The sequence below is a fragment of the Rhea pennata genome, chromosome 28 (genome assembly GCF_028389875.1).
Source record: "Rhea pennata isolate bPtePen1 chromosome 28, bPtePen1.pri, whole genome shotgun sequence".
NCBI classification, from domain to species: domain Eukaryota; kingdom Metazoa; phylum Chordata; class Aves; order Rheiformes; family Rheidae; genus Rhea; species Rhea pennata.
In genome coordinates, this window is record NC_084690.1 from 1,160,482 (window position 1) to 1,176,838 (window position 16,357).

A 16,357-nucleotide genomic window follows, 5' to 3' on the forward strand; every position below is an offset into this window, starting at 1 on the left:
TTGATCAGTATTATCTCGTCCAGGGGCTGCTCAGCCCAACGCTGAATACCCGCAGCTCTTGTTCTCACAGGGGCTTATGGATGCTGTCACTAAGTTTGCTAACTGTATGCAGTTAAGAATTTGCATTAGCCTTCACAGTAAGGGCAAGGCTGTTGCTTGCAAATAACAGCTTGAGTAGTCCTAACATAGGAGGAGAATAGACAGAATGCAAACCTAGTATGCTCCTCTTGATCTACAAGCCGTTTGCCAAGCCTGATATTGAAATATTTGTTTAAATGACTGTTAAAATGGCATAAGGCAGTGCCAACCCTTATGAAGACATGCAGCTTTGTTTAAGTCTGTTCCTGCTTGCTTTCATTTGAATGCAAAGAACCCTGACTTAAGGAAAAACCCATGTGTGCTGATTTGAAATGATAGTGAAATTTTGAGGATGCACTCAGGCATGCTTTTGTGGATCAGGTTAGAGTAATTTAAGAAGTTACAACCCCTATGTAACATAAATGTGTGGAAGCAACAAAATGAATGCTCTTAGGATGTTTCAAGGCAAAGCTGAACACCTGAGTTTGAACTTGTTAAGTTTTAATTGAAGTTTGGGGCTCTGATGTAGTGTATGATTTGAGGGAGGGAAGTTGCAAAGTGAGGGTAATGACTCTCCACCTGTCTAATTTAGCCTTTCAGAGTTAAGCTTAGTTGTTCCAGGTCATAGCCTGCAAGCTAACTTGTGTCATTGACAAAAGCAACGTTTGTGCTGAGATACTGGAGGTTGTTGTGGGCATTGGTTGCCTTTCCTGTAGTGATAACTTACAGCGGAAGAGGGATGACACCTGTGTGTGTGGCTTACAGTGAAAAGTTGACGTAATTGCAACAGACTCAATTTACAGTGTTAAGATAGGTGAGAATGAGTGTGCTCTCTCTCTCTCAGGTTTTCAGATTTGTTTGTGCCTTTACAGAAACTATTCTGAGATACTTCACCAAATTTCTTTTGTCTTTTAGATTTTGAAGAAATCATGTATTGAAATTCTGGCTGCAGAGCCTTCCAGTATATGTGCAGGCGGTAAGTGTAAATTGAGGTCCCAGTCACTTATGCTGCCTAAAATGATTATAGCTTTCCATCCAGCTTTAATTCCTGGAGAGTGCAAAAGGAACTAATGAACTGGAGTTAAATCTCTTGCTTTTTTTGTGAAATTTCACCAAAGTCTGGTTCTCAGAGCCATCTGAGATTTTTTTCTTCTTTTTCATCTTAGTGGTTTGCATATTTCACTTTTTTGCCAAGTTATGTGAAATGGGATTTGTTCTTGCAAAAACTTGAATTTGACAATAGAGTTTTTGCCTAGATTCTTCTCCGTATTCAATCCAAGCAGCTTGTTTTACTCGGGTATGCCAAATTTGAAGTGCTACAAAAGTTCAAAATCAAACCAGAAAATAATCTTATTGTTGTGTTTTGTTTCAGAAGTTTGCAAATTCATCTTGCAGGATTGAGAGAATGGCTTCTTAAAACTAGTGCAAGTCAAGTGAGCGAGCCTTGAGCTAAAAGGCTCTGATGTATTTGAGAATGTCTTAGGTGATGCAATGACTGAGAACACAAGTATTTAAACGTAATTCAGCTGATTTGTGTGAATTGCACTGCCCACTTCTTTGTGCTCATTCTAGTGTGATTATACTATGTATGTTGTGGCTTTATAGTCCTGGCAAGTATTTCTGCATTCAATAAAGCCCAGCCTTTTTAGAAGAAAGCTCGAGACCTGTCTTTAGCATCTGTTTCTTGGGAATTTTTCTCATTTTATGAAGTGGATCCTAACTGTTTGTTTAATATGTAGCAGTTCATTAAGCGGAGAGGTTGAGACCAGAGATGAATTGTATAGAGAAAGATGAGTCTGTGACAAGTTCTTTTTATTTTTTTAAAAAATAGAGAGATTGGTCTACCAACCTCTTGCTTGGTAGACCAAGCAAGAAAACTAATCATCACTAGATTTGAGACCAAAGAAAATGCCCAGTAAGTGCTGGGGAACCAGTTGTGCATTCCATGTGTGTTATTACAGTAGTGTGTTATGTCTTTTGAAGCCAAGATGGCATAATTGATGTGAATTTGTTTAGTGCTTGTAGTTTTCTATTTCTGATTTTGGCTGGCTGTTTAAATACTTGCCTCATACAAAAAGGCTGTGAAACAGGGCTCTGTCTACCTGAGCACGTTAGATGGTCGTCACCGTGACAATATCTTTGCCATAGTGTAGTAAGGTCACATAAAAGATTGCGGGAGGAAATTTATATCAAGTTACAGAGATCCACTTTAAACATTATTTGTATAGGACTCATTGTACTTAAGTAAACAGTAAGCTATGATGCTTGTGTAATGTTATAAATCAAAAGGTTATTTATAGCCATGACTTATCTTTAACGCTTTTTGATGTGCTTGCAAGTTGCTTATACATCTTATCACTCCCATTTACTGTGTCTTGATGAGAATTTAGGGTTAAGATACAGCTGTATCCAGAAGAGCTAGCTAAGAGAAAATACAGAGGTTTTGCATAAATTGCTTACATGGGAATTTGGCCAGAGCTCAAGATGAGCGATGTTAACTTTGAAAAACACCTTTAATCCAAAACCACTCTTGCACTATAGACTGGTCTCAGACTGAGTGATGCACTGTCAGTACAGCACCTCTGCATAAAATGTCAGTGTCCCAATGGTTTGGTTTTGTATCAATACAGAAATGTGGGGCTCGTACTGGGCCTGTTCATTTTGGTCTCAGAGATAGGCTCATTATGGTTAACCTGACATCACTGATATGCTGTTCTTTGACTGTATTTGAACTCTCATTCCCCAGCACTTGAGACTTCTGTGATTTCTCTTAAGTATGTATCAACCCTCGCACCCCAAAACAGAACACTTCTTCCAACATTCTTCCCAAACACACTTGGACAGCACATAATGGGCCTGCAAGTCAACTTCCTGGCTAGATGTGATGGGATGCTTTGCAGCTTGGCTGTAAGCGAATGAGACCTGGAACAGAGCCCAGATTCCAGAGCAAATGTGCTCTTTTTGACAAGTACAGTGTGCAAGCCCTTATGGGAGCTGAAAGAAGGTGACTGTAAAGTGCAAGGGGAAAAACTCTGAATCAGCAAAAATCAGGTTCGGTGTTGCTGCTGGGATTTTTAAAGCTGTGGTGGTGTGTGTTTTTGTTTTTTTTGAGACACTGAGTGCTCCTGCAGTGTCTTTGACCATGAAACATTTTACATGCTTAATGTATATTCACTGAAGAAGGGAGGAGGAAGGAAGACTTGTAAACATGAGCAGGGATTTTCTGTGACTGCCTATCCTTTTAGGTAGTAACAGGAGAGGAGGCAGCTGGGTTCTTTGCCCTTAGCCAAATGCCCTGGGGAGCTGCAGTGACTGAACCCTTATGTCTGCTTGCTGCCAGAACTTTCTGGGATTATGGCCCTGTTTCACCATCTGAAAGTCTGAAAACGCTATTTTCTTCACAAGGCAGTCTTAATACTGACGGCTGCTGCAAGTGTGTAAACCTTCCTCAGTTCTAGATTCAAGTAGTTGGAATATTGTTGGAAAGAGGACTGTAGAAAGGGGTCTGAAAGACTTGTGAGGATATGATCTCATTTCTCAGCCATGCTTGCTCCAGAAAAGAGTGCTCAATTCAGCAGTCAAATGTTGATGACTGTCCCTGATACTTTATGCTAGTGCTCTCACGGCTGTGACCTTGTAAAGTTGATCTGGTAGAACAGCAAAGAGGGTAACTGGGGGAAATGCCCACAAGATCATAGGCCGAGATCACAGTCTCTGTCCAGGGACTAAAAAGCTGGAGAATACTTTAAATCCCGTCAGTGTACAGAAAGGAGTCCAGCCGAAGATTTATGGTCATTCTGCAGGCATGTAGGGGTATGGTGTGACAAAACTCATGGAAATGGTGACAATTTTGCAGTTATCTAGGAAAGCAGCACTTAGACTGCTCCAAATTATATGCCACTGGATGATTTTTCCTTTCCTCTAGAAGGTGGTTCTGCTTTTGTTCACCAAAACTTTCTGCCATATAAAATGGCACTCTGGGCAGTGGGGAGTCGGTTTGCCTCTGAGACTTTTTGCTTGTGCTGCAGGTCATTTAAAATGTGGTTTTGGAACTAGAAATAAAATACAAGTTGAAATGGAGTAGGGAGAGAAAGAAAGTTCCATTTTTAGCTTTTTAAAATTTAAAACTTGCAAATTTCAGCTTGAGACATCACAAGTGAAAACTTCTGACTGATTTACTTTGACTATATGACCATTCTTTGCCTTGAAAGAGATCAAATAATCTATTATCTCTTTTTTGCTACAGAGTCGTTTCAGGTTGTTGTGAGAGGAAATGGATTTCGACATGCCCGTAACGTTGACAGAGTGCTCTGCAGTTTCAGGATCAATGACACAGTTACTCTCAGTAAGCTGGTTTGAGTTTTTGTTTTTGTTTTTTATTCCCCGACTTCTCTGCCTTAGACTTTTGCTTGCAAAACATTTTAGCTCTTCAAAAGCTGGTTCTGACGGTGGTAAATGTGAGATGAGGAGCTATTAAACTTGCAAAATGGTGTGAAGCTGAGGGAAAACCAACCTCACACATGGCTTCATGAAGAGTTACCAAGTGGGAAAGAATGCCTGTCTAGGGGGAAGGGTAATGGGTTGTACTGGACAGAGCTGACTGATTTAAAAAAAAAAAAAAAAAAAAAACACAAAAACAAAAAAAATGCAAACTCAAAGGAAAGCTCATCTAGTTCTTTACTATGCAAGCTTTTGCTCTAGCTGTCAGGAGTAGGAGATCTGACCCTTTTGGATTCTACAGCCAGTTCTGAAGGCTTCATAAAACTGGCCCCAGTCACTTTTGATGTAAAGCCAAAAAACTTTAGGTTTGGTTGCTAGAACTGACAGTTTATAGCACTTCTTAAGCTTTTATCCATGTTTGAATTGAAAAACAGCAAACATCAAAAACAACTTGGCTGGAAATTTCCGCTTTTTGATTGAAAATCGCTCAACATTTTTCTTTAATCAGTTGTATTTTCTTAGACTATGAGAAGCATGGACATTTATAATGGGAGTTGTAGGAGCTACTGCAACATCACTTAGCATGACTGAAACCCCAAAACTTGCAAGATTTAGGAGTGCCTGTGTGGTCCTAGCATAGCTTGGCCTGACCCTGTTTCGAGTCCTGTTCATCCCTTAGACCAGAGATCCCTTTGCGAGACTGTTGATGGGCTCTAAAAGAAGACTGATTGGGTCAATGTGTGCAGCATTTCAATTTTAGGACCACCATGGGCAGGATTTGCAACCTGCCTGAGAGGGGTTAAAAGCTAGCTCTGGCTTTTTACATTCTGCCCTCATATCCTTTAACAGTTCCATAGAATCATTTGGAATACTGTTAAAGCTGAACAACTTTTCTTACGGTGTGACTGTTTCTCTGTAAGTGTTGTCTCAGACATGCTGTAAGTTGTGAGGTGAAGGATTTTTCTTTTATTTACTAAAAGTCCTTGTCTGAGAAACCTGAAGGCTAAAGGCAGTCTCTCTGGAAGAGAACTGGCTTCTATTTTACTTCCTCTTAGTGAAATGTATGGGCTGTGCATTGCTGTTACTAAAGAGGAGAGCCCTTTCTTGAAAGCTTCAGAGGAGACCAATAAGCATGTAATACAAGTGAAACTGCATCATGGACACTGAAGGGATTTGGGCCTACTCTGCCAGAATGTGGGTGACTTGGATTAATAAGTCTCACTCAGAGCTGGTGAAAGAGCTAAGAATAAAATGCACTTACCGGTATTGCAGCTCTAGGCTGCAAACCTAAGGAACATAGTTCCAGGCGCTTAAATGAGCCAGAACAAGAGGAAAAGTTAAAGCCATGTCTTCTCATTACAGTAAGTTTGCCCAGCAAAGGTCTTTGAGGATGATCTCTGAACACCTGAAAAATGTGAATCTTTGGCTTCATTTGAATATCCGTATCTTATGGAAAATACGGAAGTTTTATAAGAAATGGGTGAGCTGCTTCCATCTGTAAAACAGAGGTAGTAAACTGAGGTACAGAAGGAAAAGGTATCTGCTCCAAGTATATGGGTCTCCTGAAGTCCAGCCTTTCTCCTGGTTTATGGGGCTTCTTTTGAAGCGAGTGATTTGGTGCAGATCTCTCCTCAACGGCCTGTTCTTCATTCACTTCTGCCTCCATAGCTGTCCAACAATTCTTGTCTTGGTCACCGTTGTTTTGTGAGTCCAGGATAGGACTCTGAGCCTAAACAGAGGCCAAGATGTGGGGCTAAAACTCCTGCCTGCTTTGTGAGGTGGGGAAGTGCTATTATTGCCATCCTTCTCTTGCATGTGAGATCTGCTCAGCACTGTATTTGTTGCCCTGTGTTTTTTCTGTCAGAGGAGACTACCTGCTTTCCTGTCAATAGCTGTGAAAGTGCAGTTGCATGAGGTTTCATTAGCTGTGACCTGCCATCTGTGCTGCTGTTCCTTCCCAGCCTCTTCCCAGCTGAGCTTTCTCGCTGCTGGCTGGCTCTGGAGCAAGGCGTTCCTGGAAATATCCAAAAATCTTCACACAGCAAAGCAGTATCATCCATCAGGTTTCCACTGTTCAGTGTGTCCTGCCCATGGAGACAAAAACATCTAGTATTGCCAATGGGAGGAACCATTTGGGAGGGTTACCTCACTCCCAAACACTGCAGCCTGGTGCTGGTCAGGGCAAGGGGTGGCGGGGAGGAGGAGGAAGACTCCTTCCTGCCCTTTTCTGTTGTGCTCATCTAGCTGAGTAATTTTGGGAGCTTGTCATCAAAATTTTGTAGTAGCTCTCAAAAATCAAACTATACTCGTAATGCAATATATGGGGCTATTTGTTTGAAGTGGTCTTCCTATGTTCACAAAAAGATCATGGCAAATGAGGATAAGAGCCAAATATATCCCTCTGCCTCTGATGCATTGACTGTGCCCTGGATTGATGCATAGGTGAGGTGAGCTCCTCTGCCTTGGCACTACACCAAAAGTCATCAGTTCATTTTGTGCAGTCCTGGCCTGTGTTTGGTGCAGTGACCGGGAAGCAAGAGGCCATGAATTCCATGTGATTTCAAACCCTTTACTAGCAGACGGAACTCAACATTTGCTCATTAATATTCTCAGACCAAAGTCCCTTCTGGTGTAAACTGGCGCGGATCTATTAACTTCAAGCTATTTTGCAAAAAATATAGCCCAATGCTTTGTTTTAAACAACAAAGCACAAAGGTTCTCAGTGCCTTTTGTGGCACTTGGTTGCAAACAGCTTAGTATAAGAGTTAATTCAGGGTTTTATGGAAACCTTATGGAGATTGGATAACTCAGCTGTTTTGTTTGAAACCTCTCAGCCTCTGATTGCATCAGGGAGGGAGGTATTTTTAAAGATAATCTTAAGCCAACAGTTCCTAAAACCTTAAATTACACCAGATGAGGTGTAGACCAGCATAGCTAGGATTTGCTGATGTTAAGGGCATGAGCTAATAGATTTTATAGGGTTTACTGGCAGAGAAAAGTGGCAGGTGAAGACGGTATCTCATAATGTTCATAGCTATGGGATGAAGAAAAAAGAGGAACATCTGTAGAAATCATGAAAAGTATTTGGCTAAGTGGGACGGTAATCAGCTGCATGTTAAACAGCAGTGTTATTTTCTACCAGCAGCAGTACCTAGCAAACTTGGTTTCAGACTACACAGAGTTAAGACTGACTATCCTGTGAATTCTGACTGCTTTGTGGGGCTAAAATATCTCTGTCTGCCCAGATTTTGCGAGACCCAACCAAGATAGTTCAGGGCATAGAGGCAAGCTTTGTCCAAGGCAATTTAAAATTGAATAGTGAGGTGAAAGATTGGTGAGGAAACAGTGTGCATGTGGCAGAGGTGGGACTAATCTTTTGCATCCTAGTAGATGCTGTGGATACTTGGCCAAACTGACCCTTTGCACAAAGAAACACTAGAAGCAAGGAACGTTAAGGCAAAGACAGCGAGGGTAAGGCTTTGCTTGCAAGACATCAGCAAAGTGAGCTGTATGGGGAACTGCATCTCGAAGCTGCCCATCAACTGCCTTCTGTGAATTCTCTTCTCTACTTTTAAAGCCTGCCAAAGGGCTCTCTCTTCCCTGCCTTTCCCTTTCTCTCTGGCAGCATGGTACTTGTGATACCTTCCTTGTCTTGTCAGCCTGCTCACTCTTAGTACCGGAGCTTACTGCTCCTCAGCTCCAGTCTGATCTCTGTCCACTTCCCCACTAGTTCATCTCACTTTAGACCTTGACTGAATCTTTTCCTTATATTTTTCTCTTGGGATTTTCTTCTTTCCACTATAGTATCAATGTCTGCTACTGTGTATAAACTAATTCCCTCAGGTGTTTGAGGATATGAACTTTATGAAGGCCACAAGAAATCACACCTGTTTCTTCTAGGAAAAGTTGGACAGGCAAGCTATGTGAAACATAAACTAAGGTGAGCTTAGTATCCTATTTCAAAGGGTGGCCCAAATCAGCGCTTAACAAGGAATATGAAAATAGGTGAAATGCAGTCATGCTTCCCTCAAATGTGCTCCCAGGCTTCAACAACTTGCGGTGCAGGGGTTTCTTAAAAAATGAGTTCCTGTTCATTTACCAGCCCCCAGTAGACTTCTGTGCAGCTCTCCAGGCAATTTGTGGAGAAAGGAGCATGGGGTAGTCCAGCGGGAGCCTTTGACCGAATGACCCAGTGAGGAGGGGGAATCACAGGGCAATGTGCTTACCTAGCTTACTTCCTATTTATATTCTACACTATGTGGGGAGGGGGCGAGATGGTCTCTCAGTGCAATGTCAATATCATGTAATAAGCATGGCAGACCTTAGAAGAGCCCCCTGAGGTCAGATTGGAGCTGGTGTAGTGCTGGTCCAAGATATGCCTGTGAAGGACTTCGGCTTGGGAGTGACCGTTTTACACTGGGACGTGTGTTGCTGTCCTGAGTTGCTGGTAGTGAGCATGAGCAAATTAGTAGCCTGGTGCTCTCCAAGTTTTGTTAGTATTCTTTAAGTGTGCGTGCTTGTTGAGCACAGAATTGTAAGCACAGCAGATGAACTGATCAGAGAAAACTGCTTCCTTCCAGATTCCCCCCCTTCTGTCTACAAATCGTTAGGAACGTTGAATCGTGGTTTTGTGCTTATCTGTCTCTACCCTCCTGTCCCAAATCATTCCCTAAGTCTGCACTGAATGACTGCTGTTCAAAGCACATGTATCTAACAAAGCAGAGCAATTACAGCATGATCTCAGTGTGGTTTTCATTACAGCATTAACAAAGCATTCATTTCTTATTTACGGGGCATTTACGTAGGCTATTTCTCTAGCTCAGAGTGTTCTAGTATCTCTTTCTGCATTCCTACCTCCCCACAAAATGGGTTTGAAGTCCCATCCTCCCTCCCTACCCCCAAAAGAGAGAGAGGAGGAGGGGGAAAAAAAAAAAAAAAGGCCATTCCTCGGAGAGCTGTCACAAGGCATGGCATAAGAGGAAGAGTCAGCCAGGATAAACAGATATTACGCTTTGGTAGGTGGTGTGAAGATTTTTTTTTTTCCAGGTATTTTTGTCTTGCATCTTAGATGATGGAGGAACAACAGAAGTGCTTCAGCTCATGATGGCTTAAGACTAAGCTGCATCTCTCAAGTGGACTGAAGTACCCAAGTGAACAGCTTTTGAGTGCCGATGTTCCTGAGGGAGCCTTATGCGAGAGCAGCCAGATCTCCTTCCCCTTATCCCTCTCTGCCCTGGTTTGGCTGTAATAAGGGCTATAGCTGTCTTTCCCAGAGGAGCAGAAGACCAGGTCAAAGCGTTTACTTTTTCTCTAGGATATGTGCTTTAGTCAAATGCAAATCATGGATATAAGGATAATAGAAGGAAACTGATGGTCTGTGACAGGCAAGAAAATTGGCAACAAATTTTTGCAGCCTTTTCTGGACTAAAATATTGCTGATACTGTGAATCTAGGAATTAGCTGGGGGTAGCATATTGAGGTGGTAGCGGGAAAATATTTTTGCTTTCTTAAAGTCTTAGTGTAGACCCTTTGCAATCCCTATTCAATCTACTAGTTGTTTCTTGGAGTGAACTGGTTAACCCAAGGAAAACCTGTTAACTTCAGCTGGGTTATATGGCTGAATGAAAGTATACTATCTTTCTTGGTCATCTTGTTTGTTTTTTGTTCCTCTCTTCTGTCAAAATTTGCTATTCTGTGTTAGAAACAACATGCATGTATTGGAGGGAGGGGTGTTATTAATTTTATGGTTAGGAAATCCTCCAAGTCCTGGCTGGCCAAAAGGTTACACCATGCTAATGGCCAAAGAAACCACTCACTAATGCTGGGACTAACGGATTTTTCAGGCTATAGATAATTGTGAAGATTTGTAGAAATACTGAGCAGTGAATTACAGGAAGATCAGCAGTAGGAAGTACCTTGTTGAAAGGACATCCACAGAAAAAACAGGTGTATTTTGCACTTGGTTGGTCTTTGGGATGTGATCAAGGCCTGGGAGACCTTTCAGTAGCATTGGTGAAGGAAGCAAAGTGACTCTTGCAAGGCTACACAGCCAGCTAGTGGCTGAGCTGAGAACAGAGTTCACTTCCTGTCACTGACTTTGCACATCTATTCAGAGCGCTCCGCCTCCTGCCTTCCACAGCTTTTCCACTAGTATTGTCAGCTGAGAGAAGTCCAAACCACAAAGTTCAGATCTGGCACAAGATCCAGAGTTTGGGAGCATTCGGGCTCATCTCTCACTGCAGAGTTTTTTTTCTGTAGCCTACAAAAAAGGCAGCGTGCTTTCAAATGCATCCTGCAGATACAAACTCAATAGCAGATGAGAAGTGTTTTGTTTTGTTCAATTTCCCAATGTAAGTTTTCCAGGAAGGAGTCAGATGGCCAGAGTTATGCAAACCAACTGGATCCTCTTTTGTTTAGAGCAAAGAAAAATAGTCACTCATTTTTGTGGTGAAACACAAACATTCTCCAAACAAAATCTATCCCTGTAGCCAGCCTGGCCAGCCATGAAAGTCCCCTTTCGGGACTCTGAGACTGATAAACTTTCTAGAGAGGCATAGATTTAATGAGAATTGGGAGTGGAAAGGAAGCAAAAGAAACAAAAAGCTAATGGAATAATCCATGTAAAAGGCCTTGCAAGATTAAACCAGCTTTTGGTGCATGGGATGTTCTTTGGCCTTGGCTTTCAGTGTTAGCAAAGGAAAACAAGACAGTGGTCTTCATTTCTGCATTGTTTGTGCACTGAGACAATGCCATAAAATTACGGGATTTAATTCTATCTCCATAAATCAAGGCTGAGAACAGGGCCAGATTTACCACCTCTGTGCCTCTCTCCCATTTGTGAGAAGTGGGTGGAAATGATTCTATTCTCATTTGGTAGCTTCATTGCAAAGCTGTGAGTGCCCTTACATTAAGCAAGCTCACGATAAATCCAGCGCCTGTGCTCTAAACTACATGAAGTGTGTGGGATGTGGGATATATCAATATATCGCGTAGTTCAAATGCCTATGGTCAGTCAGTCTCTCTTCTGGTGAGGCAATCTTCTAGATGGTGTAACACTAGCATAGCAGGGTCCTGTGCTAAACAACATCTGCTCCCAAAACCTGTCATAGTGGAAATGCGAGTCTGTTCTTGCGCTGGGGCTGTAGAAATTTAGCAATGATACTCAGCACTTTCAAGGCCAACAGCAGGACCATGGATCTAGAGTGTGTCATGGAAGCTTGAAGACCATGTGGTAGCTAAGCCATGATATACGTGAGGTCTGTTGATGAAAACCATATAGCTGGCTGAAATGTTTCATTTTCAGCTGTTTGCCTGTGTGTGTCACGCAGTCCTTAAAACATTGCTGTGGGCAACCCAAAAATTCAAGCAGGTGTATATATTCCTGTGTGTGTATATATGTAGGTTTGGAACTGCTGGAAGCTGAAAACAGAAATATCAATGAAAACTTGTAGCCCTCATTGATTATTTTTTCCCCTGTTTCCTTAATGAAGTATAAAAAATAAACTGCTAGAGGAAATCTTTTTTTATATTACTGCCGGAGGGAAGTAGTACATCAGTGTGAAATGGGAGTTATAATGTGTGATACAAATTACTGGAACAATATTACTGCTTTCTAAAACTTTGTATTTGGTGGCAACCTCTCCTTTTAGGAATGTCTGGGAGAGAATGCTTGACTGAAAGTCCTGTGCCTGCAATAAAGGAACAGACTCCTGCAGCCTGCAACTCCACTCTTCTTTATGCCTCACCCACTCTAGGGAAATGTGCTGTGTGGCCCTGCTGCTGAGTGAACTTTGAGCTACCTGCTGAGATTAGGGCCAGGACCTATACTATTGCTGTTACCCTAACTGTTATTAGACCATGCCTGTGAAAACAAGTTTATCTCAGCTGCAAGCAAAGAATGAGCAAGACTCGCAGCTGATACAGAAATTACTTTTGATAAGGTTACTACATTCTCCTTGGCTTTGGGTCTCTTAACTGCTTTTCCTCTTTCCACTGGCACCTTAAATGGAATTGTAACTTGCATAAGTTCCCTCAAAAACAAAAGACCAGACGGTCAAAATAGCTCGACTCTTCATTAGATTACTAAACATTTTGGCTAAGCTTTCATCCTTGCTCCTTTCCCCTGTTGCTGTCAGCAATAATACCTGCTGGACACTGAATGCTTTTTAAAACCTTGATTCCGTGTTGCTGGTGTTATGTACCCTCTGAAACGTTAACTAAGCACACTATGCAGCCCTTCCCCTTCCAGCCAAAATGATTATTGTTGCAGCAAACAAGCCGTGTTCTTTGCCTCCGTGTGATGAGGCATAAGCAGGGAGGAAGTGCTGGCGCTACAGGTGGGAGAGAAGAAAGGGCAGAAATGGCCCAAGAAATGGCAATGAATGCCATCAAACAAAATGGAAGTTTTAACTGGAAAAATTCAGGGAATTGATGATGTTTGGTAAAGCTCTCATTTCAGATATATCTAAGCATTGCTATGGAAGGCCCTAGAGATTGTTGTAAGAACAGCTGGTGGAAAGCTTTCCAACAGTGACGTGCCTCTGGGAAAATGATGATTCAGCAGAATCAACCTGTTTTGTGGGAATGCGTGGTTTCCAGCCAAGGGAAAAAAAAAAGGAAACCAGCCTGTCTGGCTTTTTTCTTTTTTTCTTTTTTCTTTTTTTTTTTTTTTTTTTTTTTTTTTTGGCCAACCTGTGTGATCTCTAGTCAGCTGGCAAATGGGCTGGGAAGTTCCTTGGGATCCCCAGTTGTCTGGTGACCAGCAGCTGGTATAATTTTGTTTCACTTCTTCGGAAGAGGATTGTTAACTAATGTTTGTTTCCAAAGCAGTCCCTTATCAATAATCTTTTTATTCCACTTTATAGAATCAGAGAGTAATTTAGTCTGGAAGATTTAAGTTAAAATGAGTCTTGAAGTATAAAATTTTCCACATAAATGCAGTTTTCTTAACCCAGCTACTTCGAAGTGTATGTAATGTGGTGCAACTCTCTATGAGTCTGCCATAGGGAGAGACTTGGATGAGCTGCTCTGAATGTTCAAAAAGCTTTGCATCTGCAGTTGCATTGTGGCTGCGATGTGCTGTTTTCAACAGCATAGAGTGACTGCAGGAATGGTGAGAATGCTGCCTGCAAGTTGCATGTGACAACTGGTGTGGGGCTTCTAAGTGCACTGAGGCATTCGACCCTGCAAAGGCAAGTGACTTGTCTTTACCTGCCCTGTTGTAGGAGCAGAGGAGCTAAGGGCTTTGTGGGATGTTGTCACATAAGATGGATGAGAGAGAGCTGGGGCAGGCTGCAAGCAAGACTGTTTTAATGAGTTTTGCAAGCCTATGAGGAAGGAGCACTGGCTACCTTTCTGTATTTTTCCCCACAATGTAAATGCAAAGTGTTAGCTCTTTTGTGGAGATGTGTTTACCTTGCATTTACTACATAACACCATGGGCTAAAAGCATGCACACCCTTACCTCAGAGCAGCTATTATGTGGTAACTTTTTATCTCAGGCACACATAGTTTGTGTTTGATCTGTTTTGTGTACCATGAGTGAGAACAATGTTACTCTAAGCTTGAACTTCAAGACCTGTATTATTGATTTGGTGATAAATCACCATACCTGTTTGTTCTTTTTCAGATGAGAAGCCTTTTGTCGTGGAAGATACCTATTTACTCTGCCCGGCACCTGTGTTACGAGATGTTGGCATGTAAGTTTGGGATTTTCTCCCTACATATTCAAATACTAACTTTTCCTATGGGAAGCATCAGTCTGCCTCTTTACTACACTCTGCTATTTTTACACGCGTCTAGTTCTAACACTGTCTCTTGTGCTTTTCATTCAAATTGATTATAGTTTCTAGACCACAGGTTTCACACAAGGAAATTTAGATGCTATTTGAGCACTACGTACAGAGCATTGTTCGCTGTCATGGGTTATTGGGTCAAAGCAAATATGAGTGCAAAAACTGGCTCGATCCTTTCACGCCGTTTTCTTTTTTCTCGGGGGTTTATGATCTGAGCTTAGCTGTGCCTGATAGTTATGACTTTCCCTTAGCAAATAAAGTGAGTTCTGTTCACAGCAGAGGACTGATGTGTTCTTGGTCCTAATTTAAACAGAGTTAGGAACTTGAGAGGGATTAACTAGTTATTTTCTAATCCAGGTCTAGCTAATAAGTGAATCACATTTTTTAATGAAGGGGGTTTCTTTACCTCTATACTATATTTATTAGCTAACTCTAATAATAGCAGAGGTATGTCGCTAGGCTTCTCAGTTCAAAGATATAGACATTTAATGACTAATGACATTCAAAATAAAGAGGGTATTTTAACATTTTAGACCTGAGAAGTAGCGTTCCCTAAAGACAGGTAGGAGGAGAGCAGACACAGCCCAAGTTATACCTGGCTGAAGAAAATGTGCGATAGACATGAATACGCATACTACAGCTATGTTCATCTTGGGGTTAGAGAAAGAACTAAAACAAAGCTACTTGTGCTGACAAGCTTTGGCTGTGCAGGTAGCAAATGGTTAAGTTGTCAGTTGTGCATTACAGTGCGGAGGTGACAGAACCAAAGGTGTGAGTTAGCTGGGTGGAAGGCTTTTTACAAGCATCAGGAGTCCAGGTTCTGGGAATGTATCTAGTAAGGGATTGCAGACTAATTGGCCTGACTTATTTCTTGCCTTTTTTTTTTTTTTTTTCCTTCCTAGGGAAGCAGCTCTTCAAGTCAGTATGAATGATGGTTTGAGCTTCATTTCTAGCTCTGTCATTATCTCCAGCATGCATTGCGTAAGTTTTGATTAATGCTTCTAAAACAATTCAGTGGGATGGTAGTACTTGACTACAGGTGTTATAGCAGTATTAGCGATTCAAGCTTGTAAGCTTTGTCTGTGAAGGACCTGTTGCCCTGCTCTAAAGGTGAGCTTGTGAGCATAGTAATCTAGCATTTTCTGTGTCACATGCACTGTGATATGGCAGAGCAGTTGGGTCTTCAAGTAACAGTGTGGATGCTGTATCTGCTATATGTAGACCAGAACAGGACTAGTCTGGAGGTGTCTATGTTTGCTTGTCTCTTACACAGGGAGTAAGAAGCAGGTCTGCTGGCTTCAGTAGCTAGATTGTTTCCTCTAATGCAATTGTGTGCCAATGGTGACAGGCACAGAGCAGTAGTGATCACACACTTTGTCTGGAAACCAGTATGATTGCCAAAAAAAAAATTGGAGAGCTTCTCTTACTGAAGTACTTTGCTTAAGCTCGAGTCACGTGCTTCATTGCCAATAGTGTCTGGATTGCTGTACTTATAAGACTTCTGGGGAACCAGGCAATGAAACCACTTAAGGTTGAGTGTTCCTGAAAACACTACTTCTATGAAATCATGGCTATAAGGTTGAAATGACTTGTGCTAAGGAAGGTATTGGAAGAATTTACTTTGAGTTCAGAATGATCCTTCGTTGCGTCAGTGTATTCAGCTCTATTCATCTCTGGTAAGGTTTATTTTTTGTACAGCGAATGGTTGAGACTCTGCTATAGTTCTATCATGTATTGATTTAAATTATGCAGACACAGATTTTGTGGAAAACTAGGGGACTCTTGTCAGAGTAAGATTTGCAGGCCTTGAAAATCCAGTCCGATTGTACCAGCTTCTTTGCTACGTTATCCAGCAAAGGCATGTTGTGTTTCCATACAGAGTAAGTAAAAGGCAGAGTTGTATAACATCCGATTACTAGTAGTCCTCTGTGGTCTGCAAAAGGCTGATGCACAAGACAAAAAAAAAAAAATCATCTTTTGTGTCACTTCTTTTTACTTGTTCAACAAAGACAAGATTGTTTGTGGGCGCAGTTCTGAGCATTGAC

General features: G+C 41.7%; 1 protein-coding gene across 1 annotated transcript in view; it reads left to right on the top strand.

Annotated features, from left to right (window-relative positions):
* The window catches only part of ANTXR1 (ANTXR cell adhesion molecule 1), a 101,266-nt gene that overhangs the window by 26,466 nt on the left and 58,443 nt on the right, over positions 1-16,357 (top strand). The window contains exons 9-12 of the mRNA XM_062596852.1: positions 994-1,054; positions 4,325-4,423; positions 14,147-14,216; positions 15,215-15,293. Of these exons, the coding sequence (XP_062452836.1) occupies positions 994-1,054; positions 4,325-4,423; positions 14,147-14,216; positions 15,215-15,293 (309 nt within the window). The remainder of the gene's footprint in view (positions 1-993; positions 1,055-4,324; positions 4,424-14,146; positions 14,217-15,214; positions 15,294-16,357) is intronic.